This window comes from Muscardinus avellanarius, assembly GCF_963383645.1.
Source record: "Muscardinus avellanarius genome assembly, chromosome: 20".
Lineage (NCBI taxonomy): Eukaryota > Metazoa > Chordata > Mammalia > Rodentia > Gliridae > Muscardinus > Muscardinus avellanarius.
This window is the reverse complement of record NC_137806.1, coordinates 31,961,581-31,983,872: the sequence shown is the minus strand read 5'-3', so window position 1 is coordinate 31,983,872 and position 22,292 is coordinate 31,961,581. Positions and strand designations below refer to the sequence as shown.

The window sequence follows — 22,292 nt, the reverse complement described above, 5'->3', positions numbered from 1 at the left end:
TAAGGTCTGTCCTTTCAGGTATTGACTTTGCTTGGCTTGTGGTGTTTCTTACTCTACTGTGTCTCTTCCTACTCATCACCTCAGGGACCACAAGGGATGTTATAAATTCATTCTTTGCTTTTGCTTCCCCAGAATGTGATGCCTCTCTCTGCCGGATTGTTCAAGAGTGAGCACAAAAACCCGGTGCCCCAGTGCCCGCCGCGTCTCCACGTGCAGTTCCTGTCCCACGTGCTGTGGAGCAGGATGCCCAACCAATTTTTGAAGGTGGATGTCTCCCGGATAAGCGAGCGCCAGGGCTGGCTGGTGCAGTGTCTGGACCCGCTGCAGTTCATGTCCCTTCACATCCCCGAGGAGAACAGGTCAGCCCTGCACATCCCTGCCTGTCTGATGGCAGTGCTGGGCATTTAACTTCTGTCTTAAGGTTCAGGGGGTGCTGCTGGAGGAACAAAATGAGCTTGAAATATAATGATTGTCAATGAAATCATTATTCTGCACATCCCGGGTTTACGTCTACTTCACAATTACTTTGTAGAAAAAAATGGTACACAGTTAAATGTTGCATGCGAGATTTCTTCATACTCAGTTTACATTAAGATAACAAAAAGTAGATTTTGAGACAGATGCAACCACAGAATGACTTGTGACTTAGCAGAGTGATACAGCATAGAACTGGGAAAAGATTGGAAGTGGGCTCCACTGGAATCACTCAGTTCAATCCTATGTGATCGGGCCCATTTCTAAATATATACCTAACAGAAATGAAACTCTCTTCACCCAGAAACTTACACATGATTATTCATGGAAGTATTATTCACAATAGTTCAAACGTTCTCACCAACCGATGAGTAGATACTTAAAATGTGGCCTATCCATATATTATAACTTGAAGATAAGAAGGAGATGTTGCTACCTGCTACACAAACAGAACCTTGAAAACGTATTCAGTGAAGGAATTCAGTCCCCAAAGACCACACACTGGGATTCCATTGACATAAACTTATAATAGGCATATCTTTAGAGAAAAAAATTGGTAAATGGTACTGCTGAGTATGGAGATGAGGGATGAGTGCTATTGGCTGCCGGGCTTCTGATTGGCTTGGCCAAAGTGTCATACACTTGGTTTATGGCTGTGGTTGCCCAGTCCCATCAATATAGCAAAACCATCACAATATATTTTAAACAAGCCAATTATATAGTATGAAAAGTAGATCTTAATAAAGCCCTTTTAAAACAAAAGAATTCAAAGTCAAATTTTTAAGGTAATTGTTTAATGCCTTAAATATTATTTTGGGGGCAAGAATATCTTCTAGAGAAGCACATTGGTAAAATAATGGGTTGTTTCACTATCCCCAACCTCAAAAAACCATAGCTCGTAAAAATAAAATTTAGTCCAAGCATATGCTTCTGATGTTTCTGGTATAAATCGTATGCAAGTTCTAGAGAAATATAAAGATAGATTCTTGGGTTACTTTCCACTTCATGCCTCAAACATGTATGAGTGTCATTGGGTTTTGGACACTAGGTATAAAATAATGAACAAAACAGCAATATAGACAAGTCACATTCTTATCTGTTGTTTCTAGACATTAGCACCTTGAGAAACATTAGACTAAATTGTGTTCCCCAGTAGGGAGTAGACAGTCTGAGTTGCTCCAACGACTAGATCTATATTTTAGCCATCAGCGTGGCTGAGCACCTACCTAATCCTCCTGGGACAGGAGGAGCCTGGGAATGATACGGGAATTATTGGCTATTGAACTTATTGGGGAGAGGGACGGGGTGGAGGCTGGGAGTGGGGAGATTGCTCAGATTTTCCTTCCCAAGAACTGGGTATCTGCAGTTGGGGCCAGTAGTTGTGAGGTTTTCCAGAAGTTTAGGTGGCACCTGGAATGAGCATTTAGCTCGCAGTTAGAGCTTCGGATTCTAACAACTGGGAGGTCCATCCAGAATGGCACAGAAAGCCACAGAAGCTTTTACTTTGATGCCGGCAACTTAGAAAACTTAGGGTAGAAAGGAAAAGCCAGGATGATGGAATTACCCGCACATAGGGGCAAAGCTCAACAACAAATATCACATGGTTGTTTAGCACCTACTGTGTGCTAGGTATGTTTAAGGTACTAGAAGGAAGAGCAGTAGCAAAACCAGACACACACACACACACACACACACACACACACACACACACACACACTGTTCTCATGAAGGGGAATATTGCGTCTAGGTGAAAGAGTGGTTCCTTTAATGATGAATAGACATGTTCCCACCTTGCGTGCTACAGTGCTACCCACGAACAAGCTAGATAACATGAATAGTTTAGAACACATAGGTACCTCTAAGGAAACTTTGTGCTCTAATAGAATTGGTCTGGCTGTAGGATTTAGTAGATGTGAAGGGACCAGAATTGAAAATCCAGTGTGAACTCAGGCACTTGTGAACATTGGGGGTGCCCTATTTATTTATTTTATTTATTTACTGCCCAACAAAAAATGCCATTGATAGTGTTTGTTTCCTGGGCTGGGTGGAAACGTGACCAGCTGTGGCAGATGTGTGGGTCAGTGAGGGGGGTAAGGCAGGGTAATGTACGGCAGAAAAATTGATATACATTGGTGTGCCAAGGTATCCATCCCCGGTGACTGCTCAGGCTAATCGCCTAACAGTAGTGCAGACAGGAGCACAGTATGGTCCAGGGCAAAGCTTCTGGCTTTTGGAATCAGGTTCATCTGTTGTTAAAGGAGATACAGAATTTTCCAAAATGTGTTCTAAATCTGACAGGATGAGGGCCCATGTTGAGTTTGGAAGATACATGTCTAATAGGATGGAACAAGTCCTATCTAAACTAGCAGTTGGAAATTTTCAATGTCAAATTATTTGTGAAAGAAAAACTGGAAAACACGTAGAAATTATTTTTTAAAAACCTGTTCAACCAATAGTCGTATCTTTAAAAATGGGAAGTTGAGTGTTCGTTCCCATGACGGTTTTAAATGTAGGATTTCTCCTCTAGTTCAGAAGTTCTCCCAAAGGCACGTTCCTAATCTTCTGCCCCTCCCCTCTTCCCGTGCACAGGTCTGTTGACATCTTGGAGTTGACGGAGCAGGAGGAGCTGTTGAAATTTCACTATCACACGCTGCGGCTCTACTCTGCAGTCTGTGCTCTGGGGAACCACCGGGTCGCGCATGCCCTGTGCAGCCATGTGGACGAACCCCAGCTGCTCTACGCCATCGAGAACAAGTACATGCCCGGCTTGCTGCGCACGGGCTACTATGACCTGCTGATCGACATCCACCTCAGCTCCTACGCCACCGCCAGGCTCATGATGAACAATGAGTTCATCGTGCCCATGACCGAGGAGACCAAGAGCATCACTCTCTTCCCCAATGAGAACAAGAAGCACGGTCTCCCGGGCATCGGCCTCAGCACCTCCCTCAGGCCCCGGATGCAGTTCTCCTCCCCCAGCTTTGTGAGCATTAATAACGACTGTTACCAGTACAGCCCGGAGTTCCCCCTGGACATCCTGAAGTCCAAAACCATACAGATGCTTACAGAGGCGGTCAAGGAGGGCAGTCTCCACACTCGGGACCCGGTTGGCGGGACTACCGAATTCCTGTTTGTGCCTCTCATTAAGCTCTTCTACACCCTGCTCATCATGGGCGTCTTCCACAACGAGGACCTAAAGCACATCCTGCAGCTGATTGAGCCCAGTGTGTTCAAGGAGGCTGCGACTCTGGAGGATGAGGGCGACCCGCTGGAGAAAGACCTCAGTGCCGAAGACTCCCGGCTGGACGGGACAGGGGAGGAAGATTCCAAAGTGGGCAAGAGACCCAAGGAGGGTCTGCTCCAGATGAAGCTGCCCGAGCCGGTGAAACTGCAGGTAACCAGGAAAGGAGACCTGCCTAGCTTTCAGAATTGCCAAGTATTGACGCATTGACACTGGCCGCTGTGTGTGCACGTGAATGAATGTGTGTATAGTTCTTCATACAGGGAAGTTACATCCCTTACTCTCCCTCTCATTCATAAACAATTTTTAAAATTTTTCTTGTTTCTCTAGATGTATTTCACTTATGTTGAGAAGCCTGGAATTTGAGCCCGTGATCAGCCAGCCCTTTCTACCTCCACGTCATTTTGCAGATTAGGGTTTGGTAGGCAGTCAATTTAATAGCATATCTTTTTAATTGTCTTCTTAGATGTGCCTGTTACTTCAATACCTCTGTGACTGCCAGGTCCGGCACCGGATAGAAGCCATTGTAGCCTTCTCTGACGACTTTGTCGCTAAGCTCCAAGACAATCAGCGTTTCCGATACAATGAAGTTATGCAGGCCTTAAATATGTCGGCTGCACTCACAGCCAGGAAGACCAAGGAGTTCCGATCGCCCCCTCAGGAGCAGGTATGAGAATGAAACGCAGATCCCTCCTTTGCACCTGGGAGTTAGTTTGTCCAGGATCTGTACGTGGGATAATCAGGACAAAGGATAAGCAAAGTAAACAGAACAAAGATGCTGATACAGGCGAGAGCAAAAATCAGTGAAATTGAAAACAGGGACATAATAGAAAAATCTGAATTCAAAGATTGTTACTTTTTAAAGTAAAATCAACAAACCTCCGAAAAGACTGACAACAAGAGTGGAGAAGTTACGAATGACCTATATCAGGAATAAAATGAGACACGACTACAGACTCTACTGACATTCGAGGGAGCATGAGATTTTCTTTTTCAGAACATAATAAAAAATAAGCTGAGATGATAGACTAAATTGATTTTATTGTGTGTGTTGTTGGGTGTTGAACCCCCGGGACATTATACCTTCAAGTTACACCCCCAGTCCTATTATTTATTTATTTATATATTTAAATTTCAAAACACGATCTAAGTTGCTAAAGCTGGCTTTGAACCTGAGATCCTCCTATCCTACGAAGTACTGGAATTACAGATGTGTACCGCCACGCTTGGCTTAATTTCACCTTACCATTTTAAATGTAACATTGTACCTCATGCATATATAATATATGCCATATATTATATAATATTCCACATACAGTAAGGTTTTTTAAAAAAATGGATCATTGGGAATATATACATAATACTGTATTTTATTTTAAATGTAATACTCTTGAAATGACAAAAATGTAGAAATAAAAAACAGTAGTGATTCCCAGGAGCTAAGAATGAGGGACAGATTAAGAAGGAATGGGTGTGATCATTAAAGAGAAGCAAGAAGGATTTTTAGGTAAAATCATAGTTCTCTATTTTGACTACATCATTGCTGATGCCCTGGTTGTGATATTGTGCTGCAGATTTATAAAATATTAACATTGGAAGGACCGGGTAAAGGTACACAATGCCATTTTGCATTATTTTAACAGTATAATATGGGTCTATAGTCATCTCACAAGTTTAGTTTAAAAAGTCACATAAAAAGCTGGGTGTGGTGGCACACGCTTGTAATCCCAGCATTCGGGAGGCTGAGACCTGAGGATCGCGATTCGCGGACAGCCTCAGCTACTTAGTGAGGCCCTCTGCAACTCAGACCCTGTTTCAAAATAAAGAATAAAAAATAGGGCTGGGGTGTAGCTCGGAGGTCAAGTGCCCCTGGGTTCCATCCCCAGTACCGCAAAAAAAAAAAAAAAAAAAAAGTCACATTCTCTATTTCTTAAGACAAAATACTTGTCTTCCTTTCATTTAACATTGTGTCTAAAACAACTTAATACCATTAATATCAGCGACCATGTGGTTAGCCTTTATGTCATTTCTCTATTACATGAAGATATTTTTTGCTGTCTTATCATTCTGAGTTTTAAAAATATACAAAAAGCATAAATGTTAATAGAAAATGGAAATGTGAAAGCATAATGAAATATTTTCTTAGAAATTTAGAACACCGGGCATGGTGGTGCACACTTGTAATCCCTGCGCTTGGGAGGTGGAGACAGGAGGGTTGTTCAGATTCGAAGCCAGCCTCGCTGGCTTAAGAGACCCTGTTTCCAAAAAAAAAAAAAAAAAAAAAAAAAAAAAAATATATATATATATATATATATATATGTATGTATATATGTATGTGTGTGTGTGTGTGTATATATATATATATATATATATATATATATATATATATATAGAGAGAGAGAGAGAGAGAGAGAGAGAGTGTGAGTGTGTGTGAGAGTGAGTGTCTGGGAGTGTAGCCCGGAGGTAGAGGGTTTCCAGGAACCCCAGTAACACCAAAAAAAAAGAACATTTAGATCCCTTGGTTAAGGAGTCTAAAAACATACAAGAATCTAACTTATTACAGAGTTGAGAAAGAGAAATCTACATTATATAATGCTGTCCAGCCTGTTAAGCTTCAGACTTGACTTGTTTTTGTAGTATTATCAGTTTGGATGGATAATAGACTGATTGTGACTTATTGGGGAATTTATGAACACTCAAAAAATGATTATTTAACTGGTGCTTGGGCCTGAAGGCATTCTACCTACAAGCTATAGCACTTACCTTTTTTATTTATTTTTTTGCAACAGGATCTCACCGAGTTTTGGTGAGTCCATCTTTGAACCTGTGATCCTCCCAAATACGGGGGTTACAAGAGTTCACCACCATGCCCAGCTTGGAAACTGATTTTAAACACCTCTACAGTGCTCCTAATTTCACCCTTTCTTTTCTTCCTTGTTCTTCCTCTGTCTCGTTTCTCCGCTCTCAGATCAACATGCTGCTCAATTTTAAGGATGACAAGAGTGAATGTCCATGTCCTGAAGAAATTCGGGACCAGCTCTTAGATTTCCACGAAGATCTGATGACGCATTGTGGTAAGGTCTTCTCGATTCATGATTGCTGTGAAGTATGTCATATTTCTACCGGTACAAAATCAGTATATACGTGACGGGTACAAAACTGAGTATATGTGTGACTATGTCTTTGAGAAATGAATGTAGACACAGGCATAGGGGCACGTGGCTTATAGTTCAAATACTTGGGAGGCTGCAGTGAAACTTGCTTGTAATCCCAGAATTTAGGAGACCGAGACCAGCCTCGGCAACTTAGACTCAGCAACCTGTTTCAAAAATAAAAAGGATTAGGGTGTAGCTCAGAGATAGAAGGTCCCTGGTTCAATCTACAGTACAAAATGAGGAGGAGAACATCATTCAGGATATTTATGAAAGGAGAATGGTTAACTGTCCCTGCATGGTAAGTCATTGGGAGTTGGTAAGAGAAGTCAGAGGGACAGTGAGACCAGGCAGAAGGAACTGAAAATAGTCTTCTCACTCTGCTTCGCCATGGGATGGGAAGGAGGAGTTGGGGACAAACATCCAGGTGCTTCTGATAGACAGTTAAGTCAATGGCTGTGTAGTTTTCCTTACACAAGAGGAGTAAATCCTAGAGATGCACCATTTAACACATACCTGTGCCAAGCATGAGTGTGCTGTGCTCTTCAAACTTTTAAGAGCATGGCCCTCATGTTAAACATTCTTAACACAGGCACTCAAGGGACTTTCTGGAGATGGATGTACATCTGTTTCTTAACTGTGGTGGTATCATGGGTGGACACTTATATCCAAGTCCACCAAATAGTATACATTAAATACATGTTATTTTTTTTTACTATCCTTTATACCCCCACAAAGTAAATTTGATCACAAACAGTTGTATTGCAATCAACTGAAGGGCCACCTTCTAAGACTGGCCCAGGAGATCCAGCATCTGTCATTTGAAATTGAGTGCCTTGAGAAAGTTTACAGGGGTTTGTGTCAAAAGGCCAAATCTATTAAGTCTTCCCTCCTAAGAATGTCAGAAGTGCAATTGATTAGAATTTCTGGATGTGTAGTTATTGATTCCCTTATGGAATAATATGGATAAAATCTATGATTTAATGAAGGAAAATTAGTCATTTTGATGCATATACATATATATGTATATGTGTACATTAATATGTTAACATATATCGCATCAGTGGGATTATGATTACCTAATTTTAATGAAGAAAATAAAAACATCTTCTTGCATTTTGATTCATGTTATGAATGATGAGCCACTAAATGACTGCCTAAAAATTATTCTAGGTATATACCATAAAGGTACATACCATAAATAAAGGTACACTTTAAAACAGTGGAATTATTGCTGAAGATAGAAAGCATACCTTAGTTGAGGGCTCCTAACTCTGCCCCTTCTCTCTTTCTCAATTTATCAAAACCCCACTGACATTTTTTATGAAAATATACCTTTATTGGTTCATTATAATTTTAGTAAGATTACAATGCAGTTTTAGATGTATGATAAAATTAGAGTGAAGATAAACTTTTATTGGCTCATTGGTTCATAATGAGGTTCCCAGTGACAGGAACAAACCTGGACGTAGCACTTGGTGGCTCTCCTAGATTCTACCCCACACCCTCCTCTTCCCCGCGCATGTTACTGATGTTGGTATTGATACTTTTGCATATGCTCATAGCATTATTTGAACTGTGGCCTGACACTTGTAGAGTGACAAGAGAAAGAATTTAGGGTGTGTGGAGGTTGGGGGGTGGTCAAGGCAGGATGGTAGGTCTTGGAGAACATGCAAATCCAGAGATGCCAACGGGTCTGCTGAGATAATAGAACTGATGTTCCCTCCTACAAGCTTTGTTTTGGTCTTGGCTCAGTTTACATTATATCCCGATTGTCCAAAGCCCTGAGGAATGGGAAAAACAAGAGGTAGAGAGGTTGAGAAGTCAGTGTGACTTGCTTGTGACGGGCATAGTTGCGTAAGGTGATCCTGTGGAATATTTTAGACATTTCTTGAAGCCATGAACAGAAAAGTTTGCAAAGCTCAAACATTGTTTCCTCGAATGTTTTTTCTTTTAAAAATTTTCCCCAAATCTGTTCCTATTTTCTCTCCTTTTTCATGTTAGGGATTGAGCTAGATGAAGATGGGTCCCTGGATGGAAGCAGCGATCTGACCATTAGAGGCCGTCTGCTGTCCCTGGTAGAAAAGGTGACGAGTCTGAAGAAGAAACAGGCGGACAAGCCCATGGAGAGCGATGCCACCAAGTCCTGTAAGCAGCGTGAGAGGGGCGAGGGATGGGCGCAGTGGCCCCAGCTGGCATTGGCTCACCCCTTGGACAGATGTCGCCCTAGATGAGCCAGTGAGACCGCGGACTTTTCATCTTTAAGAACCAGATTAAGTCGATGCATCTAGTCCCCAGAAATAGTATCATCAAACTGTACTTGTAGGATCAGGTTGAGAGATAACCAGCTCTGGAAGTGGGCTCTCCAGGGTACTAACAATCTAGGTATCTGGTCAGAGGGGATCAAGAGAAGGTATCGAAGCTGTAATCAAGCCTTCATATTTAATATTACCCATGTGATTCAGTTAAAATATAGTAGACGATATATTTTTTTCTTAATAGGCATTATCTCTCTATTTTGGTTCTGAAACATTTCCAGGAGTTTTGTACATGTCTGGTCCATCCATATTCTATTTATGCAAGAAGAATAGCTGCTGCCCTTGAAGTTACATTAGCACCCCTGGGCCCTGCATTTCTCTGGCTCACCTCTTATCCTGAAGTCTCATAAGTCTGAGGGATTTGGCTTATATATCATCCCATTTCTAAGAATCTGTTTTAAGATGCAATACTTGCTCAGTTTTTTTTAAAAAAATAATTACTAATGTTTTTGGTTTTTATAAGCCTATAACTTTAGAAAATTTTTGTCTATCATTTCAAATTTATTCTTCGGTCACAACTAAATTTGGACTCAGGGCATCTTTAAAATCAGAGTTCAAAGTTCCTTATAAACCCACTTTTGGTTGTTAGCAGATTTATGATATTCACCTAGTAAAATTACAGCATGGCTGGGCACGGTGGCACACACCTGCAGTCCCATACTTGGGAAGCTGAGACAGGAGGGTCGTAGGTTGGAGGCCAGCCTCAGAGACTTCGCAAAACACTATTTCAAAATAAAATGCCTGGGGGTGTAGCTTAGAAGTAGGATGCCCCATGGTTAATTCCCCAGTAAAACACACACACACACACACACACACACACACACACACACACACACTAATAAAAGAAAAAATGACATTATTTTGTATGCATTGGTTATTTTTTAATAAAACTGGTAGTTTTCCTTAAACAATAAAGAGATTTTTTTTGAAAATTAACCATTATATTGATAGAAATTAAGTACCTTTTTATGTATGCATTAGGCACATCAACCTCAGTTAATTTTGATAATTTTACTTTAAAGGGCTTTCAAAGTTGATTGTAAGTGAACTCTTTTGCATGTTACGAGCAATCTGCATATGAAATACCTTTTCACTTAAATACAACATAACAAATCTTTTCAAAGATGTCTTAAGTGACGAGTCAGGATCTAAATTCAGGTCAAAATTTAATTACATGTGGCAACTATTATAAATGACTCAATTGAGGAGACACCTTGGGAAACAGGTACTTCCTTGAATCTCTGTGACAAACCTTCATAAGGAAGTTCATGCCAGACCTAAGAGGAAAATAACAAAACGAAGGAAATAAGTTATGCCAGGCGCAGTGGCACATGCCTGAAATCCCAGTACTTGGGAGGCTGAAACAGGAGGATGGAGGGTTTGAGGATGGCCTCAGCAATGTATTGATACTCTCGGCAATGAAGTGATATCTTGTTTCCAACAACAACAACAACAACAACAACAAAAATAGGGCTGAGAGTATAGCTTGGAGGTAGAATACCTCTGGGGTTCAATCCCAACACCACATGAAAAGAAAAAGAGCACCTCACGTTAATTACCATGCTTTTAATTACTTAAGGACTTCTAACTAATTTTGAAGTAGCCATTTTGAAATGAATTATTTAATTCTAAGAATGTCTGTGTGTGGGTGGGGGGGGTGTACTGTGGGTGGAACCCAGAAGCATTCTACCTCTGAGCTACACCCCCAGCCCTACTTTATATTTATTTTGAAGTAGGGTCTCACTGAGTTGCAACGGGCCTCATGAAGTAGTAGCTGAGGCTGTCCCCGAACCTGGAAAGAAAGGGTTTTAAAGTTATATCTAAAGCCAGGCATGGTGGCACATGCTTGTAACCCCAGCATTTGGGAGGCTGAGACAGGTAGATCGCAGTTCCTGGACAGCCTCAGCTACTTAGTGAGGCTGTCTGCAACTCGGTGAGACCCTGTTTCAAAATTAAGAATAAAAAATAGGTCTAGGGTTGTTGTTCAGAGGTAGAATGCCCCTGGGTTCCATCCCCAGTACCACACACACACAAAAAAAATGTTTATCCTTCCTTGACTTGAGCTGAACTTTATTGAAGTACAAAGTATATTTAAAGGAAGCTTTTCTTTGAATAATATTCCCAGCCCTTCCATTTTGGTACACATAAGATAGCCTGGCGCCATGGGATGTGGAGTTGAAATGTCCAATTAACATGTCTTCTCTTCCTACTTTTCCTTTTCAAAATCTTTCCCCAATCAACGACTCTGCAGCCACTCTCCAGCAGCTGATTTCTGAGACCATGGTCCGGTGGGCACAGGAGTCCGTGATTGAGGACCCCGAGTTGGTGAGGGCCATGTTCGTGCTCCTCCATAGGCAGTACGACGGCATCGGGGGCCTGGTGCGGGCGCTGCCCAAGACCTACACCATCAACAGCGTCTCTGTGGAGGATACCATCAACCTGCTGGCTTCCCTCGGCCAGATCAGGTCGCTGCTGAGCGTGAGGATGGGCAAAGAGGAGGAGAAGCTTATGATTCGTGGATTGGGGTAAATTACGTAGCCATGGCAACCTTCTGGCCTGTACATGTCTTTTCTTGCTGAATTTTATTCCAGTGGTGTATGCCTTCGTGAAAATGTAGTGTCTGGATTTTATGTCTTAGGTGGTAGTTCCTCTTAGATGAGGCTTTCAAGTTCAAAAAGTTGCTCAGTCATAAATGATGGCTACTTTTATAGCACCTACTTCAAAGTGTTTTAAAAAAACACACCTCAGTGCTGGGCATGATGGTGCACATTTATAATTCCAGTCCTTGGGAGGCTGAGACAGGAGGAGGATCACACAGGTTCAAAGCCAGCCTCAGCTACTGAGTGAGGCTCTCAGCAACTTAGTGAGACCCTGTTACCAAATAAAGTATAAAATAGGTCTGGGAGTGTAGCCTGGAGGTAGAAAGCCCCTGGGTTCCACCCCCAGTACCACACACACAAAAAAAAATACAAAAAAGAAGTAGGATGCCCCTAGGTTCAATTACTAGTACTACTACTGCTGCTACTACACACACACACACACACACACACACACACACACACATACACACACACATCCTCAAATATCCTCTGTAATGCAAAATTATCTGGAAAAACTCAGGACAATAAAAATGCATTGAAATCTGTAGCAGGTGGGGAAACTTCCGCGAGTAATAACAAGATGACTTCTCTATAACTTTCGGATCTTGGAAACAGAAAGGGAGGGCATATTTCTTTGAAAAATTCAACATCATGAGCTTGTGTTTTTTTTTTTTTCAGAACTAGGGATGGAACTCGGTGGGATTTTACCCTCTGAGTTACATCCCCAGGCCCATTTTTTATTTATTTTTGAAACAGGCTCTCGCTAACTTGCAGAGGGCCTCACTAAGTAGCTGAGGCTGGCAGCGAACTGTGATCCTCCTGTCTCAGCCTCCCAAGTGCTGGCATTACAAATGTGCACCACGACGCCTGGCAGAGCTTATGCTTCTTGAGAATTTGGGGGCTAGTTTGTACTCCCTACCCAGAATCAAGAGCAAAGATATTTCAGAATACTTACAGTCCATCCTTGGCAGACCTAAAGTTTTTATCCTAAAGGGGGAAGAACATGGAATTCAAATGGAGAGAATAGGACACCTGGGTTTCAGTGAGTATGGTACCGGTATATTTATGAATAAATCTGATCATCAAATCAACTCGTTGGTATAGTTTAGGAATGTGAAAATAAGATACCAAAACGGTAAAACAATACATACATATATAAAGAATATACATATATATGAAGAATATATAAATTTGCAGTCATCAGTACATTTGTATAGCTTATGAATGTGAAAATAAGATAACAAAACAATAAAAGCAATACATTTATATAAAGAATGTGCATTTATGAAGAATTCATGTTCATATATATGTATATGAAGCCATGTATTGTTCTTAAGGAAAATTCCTAAAGATGTAAAATTCTGGAATGTAGAAGTGTTAAAAAGCAATAAATGAAACATTCAACCAAACACCTCAATGGTGTCTTCATATCAATGCCAGGCAGCAGAGGAAAGAGACACCATCTGAATAAAATAGAAACAGTGTACGAGTGAAGAAACTGAGTGGCACACACTTGTCATTCCAGTACTTGGGAGGCAGAAACAGGAGGATTCCAGGTTCCAGGCACAGCATCTTAGACACTGTTTCAATTTAAAAAAATATAGGGATGGGGGTGCAGTGCAGAGGTAAAATGCCCCTGAGCTGAATCTCCAATATAAAAATAATTGAATAAGCAAGCATTTTTCTTTGATAGAACTAAAGGATTATCCTTAAGAAAATAAGGGTGTAAAGATATGGGTTGCTTAGTATCATTTATGTGCTTTTTAAAAGCAGAAGACAATAGTGCACGCTGCTTGTGGACTTAATTTGTATTGAAGTAATATAAGTGACCGGGTGGGGGGAGTTATATTCCCAAGTTCATGATCATAGTTACTTACTAGACAGAGGCATCCTAGGGAGGACTAAGAAGTCAAACACAAGTTGACACAAAGAAGCAGTATTCTTGCAGTTGTTGAGCCATGGGTTTTGAGTGTGTGTGTGTGTGTGTGTGTGTGTGTGTGTGTGTGTGTGTGTGTGTTACTGGGAATGGAACATAGGCTTTTCTACCTCCAGGCTATGCTCCAGACCTATTTTGTATTTTATTTGGAAACAGGGTTTCACTAGGTTGCTGAGAGCTTCACTAAGTAGCTGAGGCTGGCTTTGAACCTGCGTGATTCTCCTGTCTCAGCCTCCCAAGTATTGGGATTACAAATTTGCACCACCAAACTTGGCTGGAGTATTTATATTTAAATTCTGCCTGTGAAGGCCTCTCTTAAGTAGTGACTTTGACCAATTGAAGATTTTTCCAGGAGATGGCCATTGCTAGGTTTCTTTAATGAACACAGAGGAGGAGTGTGTGCTATTGACGCAGATACATCATTCATTAGTGATTGGACTAAACATATTTAAAAATTAAAATTATAGCTGGATGTGATGTGATGGTGCATTTTGCCTGTAATTCCAGTGCTTGAGAGGATAAGAGAAGGAGGTTTGCAGGTTCAAGCCCAGCCTCAGCAACTTAGGCCCTGTTTCAAAATAAAAACCAAGCTGGGTGCTGTGGTACACACTTGTAATCCCAGTATTTGAGAGTCTGAGACAGGAGGATTTTAGGTTTGAGGACAGCTTCAGTGAATAGTGAGATTCTCATTAACATAGTAAAACCTTATATCAAAATAAAAATAGGGCTGGGGGTGTAGCTCAGAGTTACAATGCTCCTGAGTTCAATCTCCAGTACCCCCCCAAAAAAAAGAATACATTTTTTTTGTGGTCTTAGGAATATTTCACTCAAAAGAAAGATCTACCTGCTAGGAAGTATAATTGTAAATCTATTTAGCCAAAACAAAAATTCCCCAAGAGACTGAATGAGCAGGTGAGTGATTGAACTAAAGAAAGAGGTTTCTGTTTTCTTGCTAGAGCTCTCATGAGAAAGCATATTCTAGAAAAGATATCTTGCATTGACTTTGTCTTTGATAAAAGAGAAATCAGTAGAAACTTAAATTGATAGCCAGGGATACATCCTGCTGAACACTGAGAAATACCTTGACACATAGATCACAGTACTATTTTATTCAGCTCTGATAACATGAATCGTGAAGCATTTGCTTCAGTTTAAGCCAAATGCCCATTTTCATGAGCAAGTAACTTGTTCCTGGACTGCAGGTTTATGCAGTTTCTCTTGAAGAGTATCTTGTCAAGCATTTCACCAGGTGATCATAGAAACACACCAGGATAACACTACTGTAGTTGTGCCAGTATGATGTAGTCCGGTTCTGGTCACTCCCAGCCACAATCTAAAGACCTGGCCATGTGGCTCAGAGGAAGGATGGTTTATTTTCTTAGTTTCCAGTTCAGTCCATGTGAGGCTGGGGACCACGGATCTCAGGGCATGGCGGAAGACGGGGAGAACACAGAGCTGTCCTCCTCACATCATGGAGGCCAGAAGTGAGGGGAGGGAGAGGGAGAATACACAGCAGGGAAACCCTTTATATAATCCTCACACCCCCAGGGACCCACCTCTAGCCCAGCCCTCCAGCCTGGGTCACCCCCAATAAAACCCGTTACAATGGATTTACCCATTGCTGCGATTACAACCCTCACGAGTCAATTACATCAGTTCTAAACACTAATATATGAGCTCTTTTAGGAGACTTTTTATGTACATAACAAGCACTGAGATACATATGAGAAGCAGAGATAACATGTTAATTTTATATACATGTATATATACACATAAAAATAAGAATTTTCATATGATATGATACTGATTATTTGTTTCCATACAAGAGAAGGTCGGATACATGGTTGGATATTCATAAAATTAGGAATAGGCATCCAAAGTATGTTTCTTACAACTGTTTATTTAACACACTTCTTGCCATTGAAAATAATAGACAACTTGTATGTATCTTTTTGTGGACTCTTGATATTTCTGAAGCAAATTCAATTGGACTCATTAACACTTGTGACTGTTAACTATCACTCTTTTCCATACAGGTAAACTATTTTCAAAAGACACTCTCAGGTGAAAGTTGACTTTATTTTCTGATCTCTGTGCTTCCTCCCATCCCCCACTGTGCTCTCCAGGGATATCATGAATAATAAAGTGTTTTACCAGCACCCGAATCTCATGCGGGCCCTCGGAATGCATGAGACCGTGATGGAGGTCATGGTGAATGTCCTCGGAGGTGGGGAATCCAAGGTAAAGCAGAGTCAGTGCTTCTTCACATGCTATTTAATACAACCTCTAGGAGTACAAGGATTGCAGAGAATCCATTGGAAAATTCCTTAATGTACATGATGTGCATTCACAAACATCAAAGCCAGTCAGTAAGCCAAACGTGAAGCGGGAGGGGAGAGGAAAAGGGGTGGGAAGTGGGGAAGGGCTAAATGAGTGATGTGTGCATATATGCCTCTACCATCTTATTCACCATTAAGATGTACGTCTACGGTGCACCGATATATTTAGAATGAAAAATTTCAAATACTTTTTGTAGAACTGTTTTAAAGGGCACCATTTGAAAACGTAAGACACAAACTTTTGAAGTTGAGAAGTGGATGTTCTAGTTCTTTCTTTGATGTTGATAAAGGTTTCTGTCTTATGCTGTGTAATTTGTTGTCTTCTACATTATTCTCAGTGGGGGATAATAAACTCCAAAAGTTAACGCCGTGCTAACTTATTTTTCATTTTAAATTTGAAGTCAAATCCCATCACAAGTCTGTGGCAAAGGCGTGTCCTTCAGACCCAGCCATTGCTGATGACCATGATAGTGGTTGGATTCACTAAATTTCTAGTCCAAATTAGGGCGTGGCAGCGAGGCTCTGGATGTATCTAAGACTCTAATGTGTGCTCAGTGCTAGGCACAGTGGTGCGCATGCCTGCCATTCCAGTACATCCCAGAAACGGAGGATTGCAGATTGAGGGCCAGCCTCAGCAACTTAGACCCTATTTCCAAATTAAAAAATCAGGCTGAGGCTGTAGCATTGAGGTAGACTGCTTCTGAGTTCAGTTGCTAGTACAACAATAAATAGCACTTCAAAGTGACTGTGATTTTAAAAATTCTTGAAGAGCAAGCTGGTAGTTACTTCAGAGAAAAATGGAATAATTTTATAAACTCTGATATGCACCATTTCTATATTGTAAATTTTAAAGATGCATACTTGCATTGTGTGGAAATCAGTCCATATTTCCCATAATCACTCAGTTTCCCAGTTGGACTTATAATAAATTCTATTGAGGAGGGACCCTGGAAAGTGTCTGTGGTAAGAGGGATAAGAGTTTGGGGGATCCAGAAAGGCCTTCTGGTTAATTAAGTCGTGAAGCCCCATAATCTCAGTAGTAATGATGATGATACTGTGGATACCTTATGTGGTTCTAAATATTGAACTTTGTATTTTTCAGAAATTAGCTCAGTATTATCCTCTCTCTTTCTTAACTAAAGTATTATTATCCATACTATTCCTAGTTCGACAGAACAGCATCAAAGATAGGGGGTAATTTCTCAGGGGCACATAGCTAATAAAGTATTCAGGAACCACAACTGATTGCTAACCAGCTCATGCACCTTTCAGCTTAGAGATAAAGATTCATTCTAGACACAACCTGTTGTTGGCCATGGGGTTTCTTAGGGTCCACTCCACTGGATGTGGCTTTTCAGTTCCAGTGGTGCAAGGTGTAGGTAAATCATAGACAATACATTCAAAGGTCTGAGTTTGGCATACATGAGTTAGCAATGTGATTGAGACCGCAACTTCTGAACTCATGTATGAAAATCATTTGCTTTCAATAACTAAATGCTCTTTACATAGGAAATCACCTTTCCCAAGATGGTGGCCAATTGTTGTCGTTTTCTCTGTTACTTCTGCCGTATAAGTAGGCAGAATCAGAAGGCTATGTTCGATCATCTCAGTTATTTACTGGAAAACAGCAGTGTTGGTCTTGGTAAGTGAATGCATGGCTTTTATTTAATCTTCAAGATTAAATTAATGTATGTGCTACATCAAAATCAAATCGCAGGTTAAAAATATGCAAGGCATCTGAATACTTTTCAAAAGAAGACATAAATGGCCAACAGGGATATGAAAAAAGAACATCACTAATCAGCAAAATGCAAAGTTAATACCATAATGAGATGATATTTTAGGATGGCTGTTATAAAAAAATCAAATGTTGGAAAAAGATGGGGAGAAGAGAGAACCCATTCACAGTGTTGGAGGAAGTCTAAATTAGAACACTCATTATGGAAAAAAAATAGCCAAGAAGTGGAATCAGCCTTAGTGTCCATCAATAGATGAAGGGAGAAGAAAATGTGTTTTACCACTAGGTGATACTGTTCATTCTTTAAAAAGAAGGAATGTCTGGCAGTTCTGATAACTGACAAACCTGGAGGATGCTTTAAGTGAAAAAGGACAAGCACAGGCAGATAAGTGCCATACGATCCCACTTATACTGTAGAGTCTAAAAATGTTGAGTTCATAGAAGAGGGTAGAATAATGTCTGCTGGGGCATGAGAGGGATTAGAGATGTATTGGTCAGAAGCTACAAAATTTCACTTATGAAGAAGGTCTCGAGATGGTGTGTACAACATAGTGACTCCAGTTAATAGCAGTGTATTATATCCCTGATTGTATATTTTGTGTTCTCATCACAAAAATTAATACGCATCCTTCAACCCAGTTGAGCCATTCTCCATTGTATACTTACTTCAACATATGTACACAATCAATATAGTATTTATTGGTCATAGAACATTTGTTAAACACTTGAATATAAATTAAGTACAGGGTATGACATTTGGAAATTGAATTTTAAAAAGGTAGGGTATTTCTATATGGAATTGATAGTCTCAGCACACCCAGGTTTCACTTTTCTTCTGTGTTCATCAGCCTCCCCCGCAATGAGAGGCTCCACCCCTTTGGACGTGGCTGCAGCCTCAGTTATGGATAACAACGAGCTGGCCCTGGCTTTGAGAGAACCTGATCTGGAAAAGGTGAGCTACTCTCCTGCCTTTGTGTTGGCAGGAACCACCCCTGTTCCTATTTCGTTCTTAGGATTGTTAAAATACAAACTATATGAAAGTTATATTAGAATTATGGGAGGTTATCATGAGTGAATAGTACGTATCACATTCTATTTAATTTTACCCCGCATATTATATACTACAGTTGAGATAGTGTCTCCTCTGACCACAGGGTTTTCCATGGAGCAGGAAGCCTCTTGTTATCTGTTATTGGTTGCTTTTGCTTTTCATGTTATCTGCTGTCATTTGTTTTAGTCATGCAAGTTCAGTTTGTTAAACTGAAATTAAAGAGCTCATACATAGATTACTGCAATTGCATGTTCCAGCATAAAGCATCCATGATCTCCTAAGGAGATGCACTCTGAGCATGTTTGGTCATATGTATGCTAATCAGTGTATAGGGAACTTTCCCTGTCATGTCTTCATGATGGCATCCTTATTGATCAACTGATCCTTCTTTGCCTTCTCTAGATTGCAGCTGAAGCAATCTTCCTAATACAATCAAGTCATTCCTGTGTCTAGGACTGCAGACGCCCTGTGTCACTGAGTAAAAGCCACAGTGTTACAGTACTTCCTGACCAAGTTCCTGACTGTCTGATCCCATCTGTCAGTTCCATTTCATGTCCTACAGTTCCTCTGCCCCCTCTTAGCTCCAGCCACATCCTTCTTGTGCTGGCCGGAACACTTTGTGGTGATGCCCGTCTCAGGGCCTGGGCTCTTCTTATTCCAGGCTTCTTTGCACTCCATCAGCAGGATCCTTAGCCCAGGTGTCCTGGGCTTTTTTGTAAGACATTGTTCTACTCATGGCTCGAGAGGTGCTTTCTTAATCAGTTCCTCTGTCCTTGCTAACCATCTCAGTCAGAATTATCACTGCTGGGGTCTGAAATGACCAAACATACAACTCGAAGGAAGATTTATTTGCTCACAATTTTTTTTTTGAAATTCCAGAGTTCAGTCATTTTTAGGCCAGGTCGGTGGAGCTCAGGACATGGTGGCAGGATGGGAAGGACAGAGGGGGCTCTGCCTTTACATCACAGAGTCTGGAAGCCAGAGAGAGCAAGCAGGAAGGGATTCAAAGACAAAAACATAGGACCTAAAGCCACACTCCCAGGGACTGACTTTCTGTAGCCGCACCTGACCTGCTTTAGTTACCATCCAGTAAATCTGTTACAATTGACTTATCTTCTCATGAGACTACAACCTTCCTGACTTAATTATATCAACTCAAAACACTAATTCATGATCTCTTTAGGGAAGATTCTATGTTTCACCATAAAATTAACATAAAGCTGAGATCTCTGTCTTCCTTTAGCTCTTCCTAGCCTTTTTACTGTTTTTATTTTCTACCATTGAAAACATACATTGATGGGCTGTATTCCAGCAGGGCAAGGGAAAACAAGATAAAAAATGCTCTTGAGACTTTATTCTTGGTCTTGAGATGGGAGGGGAGAAGAGCCCACTTCTCCAAGTGAAACTCAGCTCTTTTGTTACAGGTTTACAGATTTAAGATTGGGCCATCAAGTCATTAATTGACTCTGGCTAAGGAATATTGTGTTAGGAATGCTCTAGAAGAAAAGATATCTGGCAGTTTTATAGGTGCGACAGAGGGTGCTGTCTTCAGGTTCCTTTTTGTGTCAGTCTTCCACTCTTAAAGCAAGCTAAAGGTATAGTAAAACAGGAAGAAGTAATTTAGATGCCAAAGGGCATCAAGGTGTCTGTCTTCAGTTGCCTCAAGAAAGGCAGTCTTCTACCAAAGCAAGCAAGAAGCTATAAATTCTTTTTTTTTTTTTTTGGTGGTACTGGAGGTGGAACCCAGAGGCTTTCTACCTCCGGGCTATACTCCCAGACCTTTTTTTATATTTTATTTAGAAACAGGGTCTCACTAAGTTGCTGAAAGCCTCACTAAGTAGCTGAGGCTGGCTTCGAACCCATGCGATCCTCCTGTCTCAGCCTCCCAAGCGCGGGGATTACAAGCGTGTGCCACCACGCCCGGCGAAGCTATAAATTCTTAAGCAAATTTTTTTTTAAAACTTAGAGCTTTCTGCAATAAAAACTGGGTAAGTGCAAATGCATATTTTCATTTGATTTATATTTCTATAAATATGCGGATTTTAGATACACGTACATTCATGCACCACTTCACAGGGATACCTTCTGAGAAGTGAAGTGCATGTTGGGTGAATTTGATTGTATGAGCACCACAAACTAGGAGGTTACTAGGAGACGTTATCTTACGTGACCACAGTCACATTTGAAGTCCACAGCTGACTCAAATGTTGTCAAGCAGCTCATGAATTTAGTTGAAAACCTATTCCTTGTTAAAATGCCAGGCTGGTGGGTCAGAGTGAGTTTTTCTCCATTGTTTACTGCTTTTTCCAGTCTTAAAGAAGAGCATCGGCACCAGACAGGTGCACAGTGTGTAGCTGCTATAAGCACGAAGGAGGAAAATCATCCCCACGTCCTCACCTGCCAGTCCAGGTCACATAGCTTTGCACCACTGACCCATCTGTGGGGGACTCTTTCCCATCTTTTTATTTTTATGTTCATTAAGTGGCTGATATTAAAAAATATAGATAATACCAAATATAGAGGAGAATGAAGAATCATTAAAATCCTCCTATTTTGCTGGTGGGGTGAATAAAGGTACGATCAATTTGAAAATGAGAGGGACAGCTTATCCCTGCACACATCTGTCTGCCACAACCTATCCACCCAGCTTGCCATTTTTAGGAATGGACTCAAGAGAAAGGAAAAGTTTGTGTCCACACACAAAACTTGGGCATGGAGGTATGGTAAGCATCTAATGACTTTCTTACAATCACCAAGGCTCTATCTTCTGGTCCACAGGTGGTCCGTTATTTGGCTGGCTGTGGATTGCAGAGTTGCCAGATGCTGGTGTCAAGGGGTTATCCAGACATTGGGTGGAATCCAGTTGAAGGAGAGAGATACCTTGACTTTCTCAGATTTGCCGTCTTCTGTAATGGTAGGACTGGACTGTTGGGAGGTCTTTTTTCGGCCATTCTTAAAACTGCAGAAAAAAAGATGCATCCCAGCATTTTCATGAATGCAGCGTGGATATCCGTAATGAAATCGCATATCTTATTATCAGTAGAGATTTTTTAGTAATAATTATATAATATTTGTTTTGACGGTGCTTTTATTAAATGGTAATCATGAGGTGCCTATTTCCTGATGTGATCTACATCCTGACCTACAACATATGGAGGAGTAGAGACTGATTGGGTTCATGGTTTCAGTCCATAGGGTAGGCTCTGAGGCATCAATGGTGGGGGGGAGGCGCTCAGAGAGACGCTTTCACATCATGGAGGCTAGGAGCAGAGAGAGAGCAAGGGTAGGGGACGAGGGACACGTATAATCCCCACAGGGCCACACCTCTAAGTGAACCTACCTCCTTCGTCCAGACTCTCCCTGCTTCTTACCATCAATGAATCCATTCAAATGTTTTCATTCAAAATTTTAATCCATGGAGTGATCGCCTAATGAGATCCCTC

At 41.0% G+C, this 22,292-nt stretch overlaps 1 protein-coding gene across 1 annotated transcript in view; it reads left to right on the top strand.

Annotated features, from left to right (window-relative positions):
- The window catches only part of RYR2 (ryanodine receptor 2), a gene marked incomplete at both ends in the record, with an annotated part of 554,680 nt that overhangs the window by 368,567 nt on the left and 163,821 nt on the right, over window positions 1–22,292 (top strand). Inside the window, 10 exons of the mRNA XM_080717126.1 lie at window positions 133–359; window positions 3,064–3,868; window positions 4,182–4,382; window positions 6,684–6,789; window positions 8,872–9,015; window positions 11,437–11,710; window positions 15,848–15,962; window positions 17,570–17,702; window positions 18,647–18,750; window positions 21,628–21,763. Of these exons, the coding sequence (XP_080573252.1) occupies window positions 133–359; window positions 3,064–3,868; window positions 4,182–4,382; window positions 6,684–6,789; window positions 8,872–9,015; window positions 11,437–11,710; window positions 15,848–15,962; window positions 17,570–17,702; window positions 18,647–18,750; window positions 21,628–21,763 (2,245 nt within the window). The remainder of the gene's footprint in view (window positions 1–132; window positions 360–3,063; window positions 3,869–4,181; window positions 4,383–6,683; window positions 6,790–8,871; window positions 9,016–11,436; window positions 11,711–15,847; window positions 15,963–17,569; window positions 17,703–18,646; window positions 18,751–21,627; window positions 21,764–22,292) is intronic.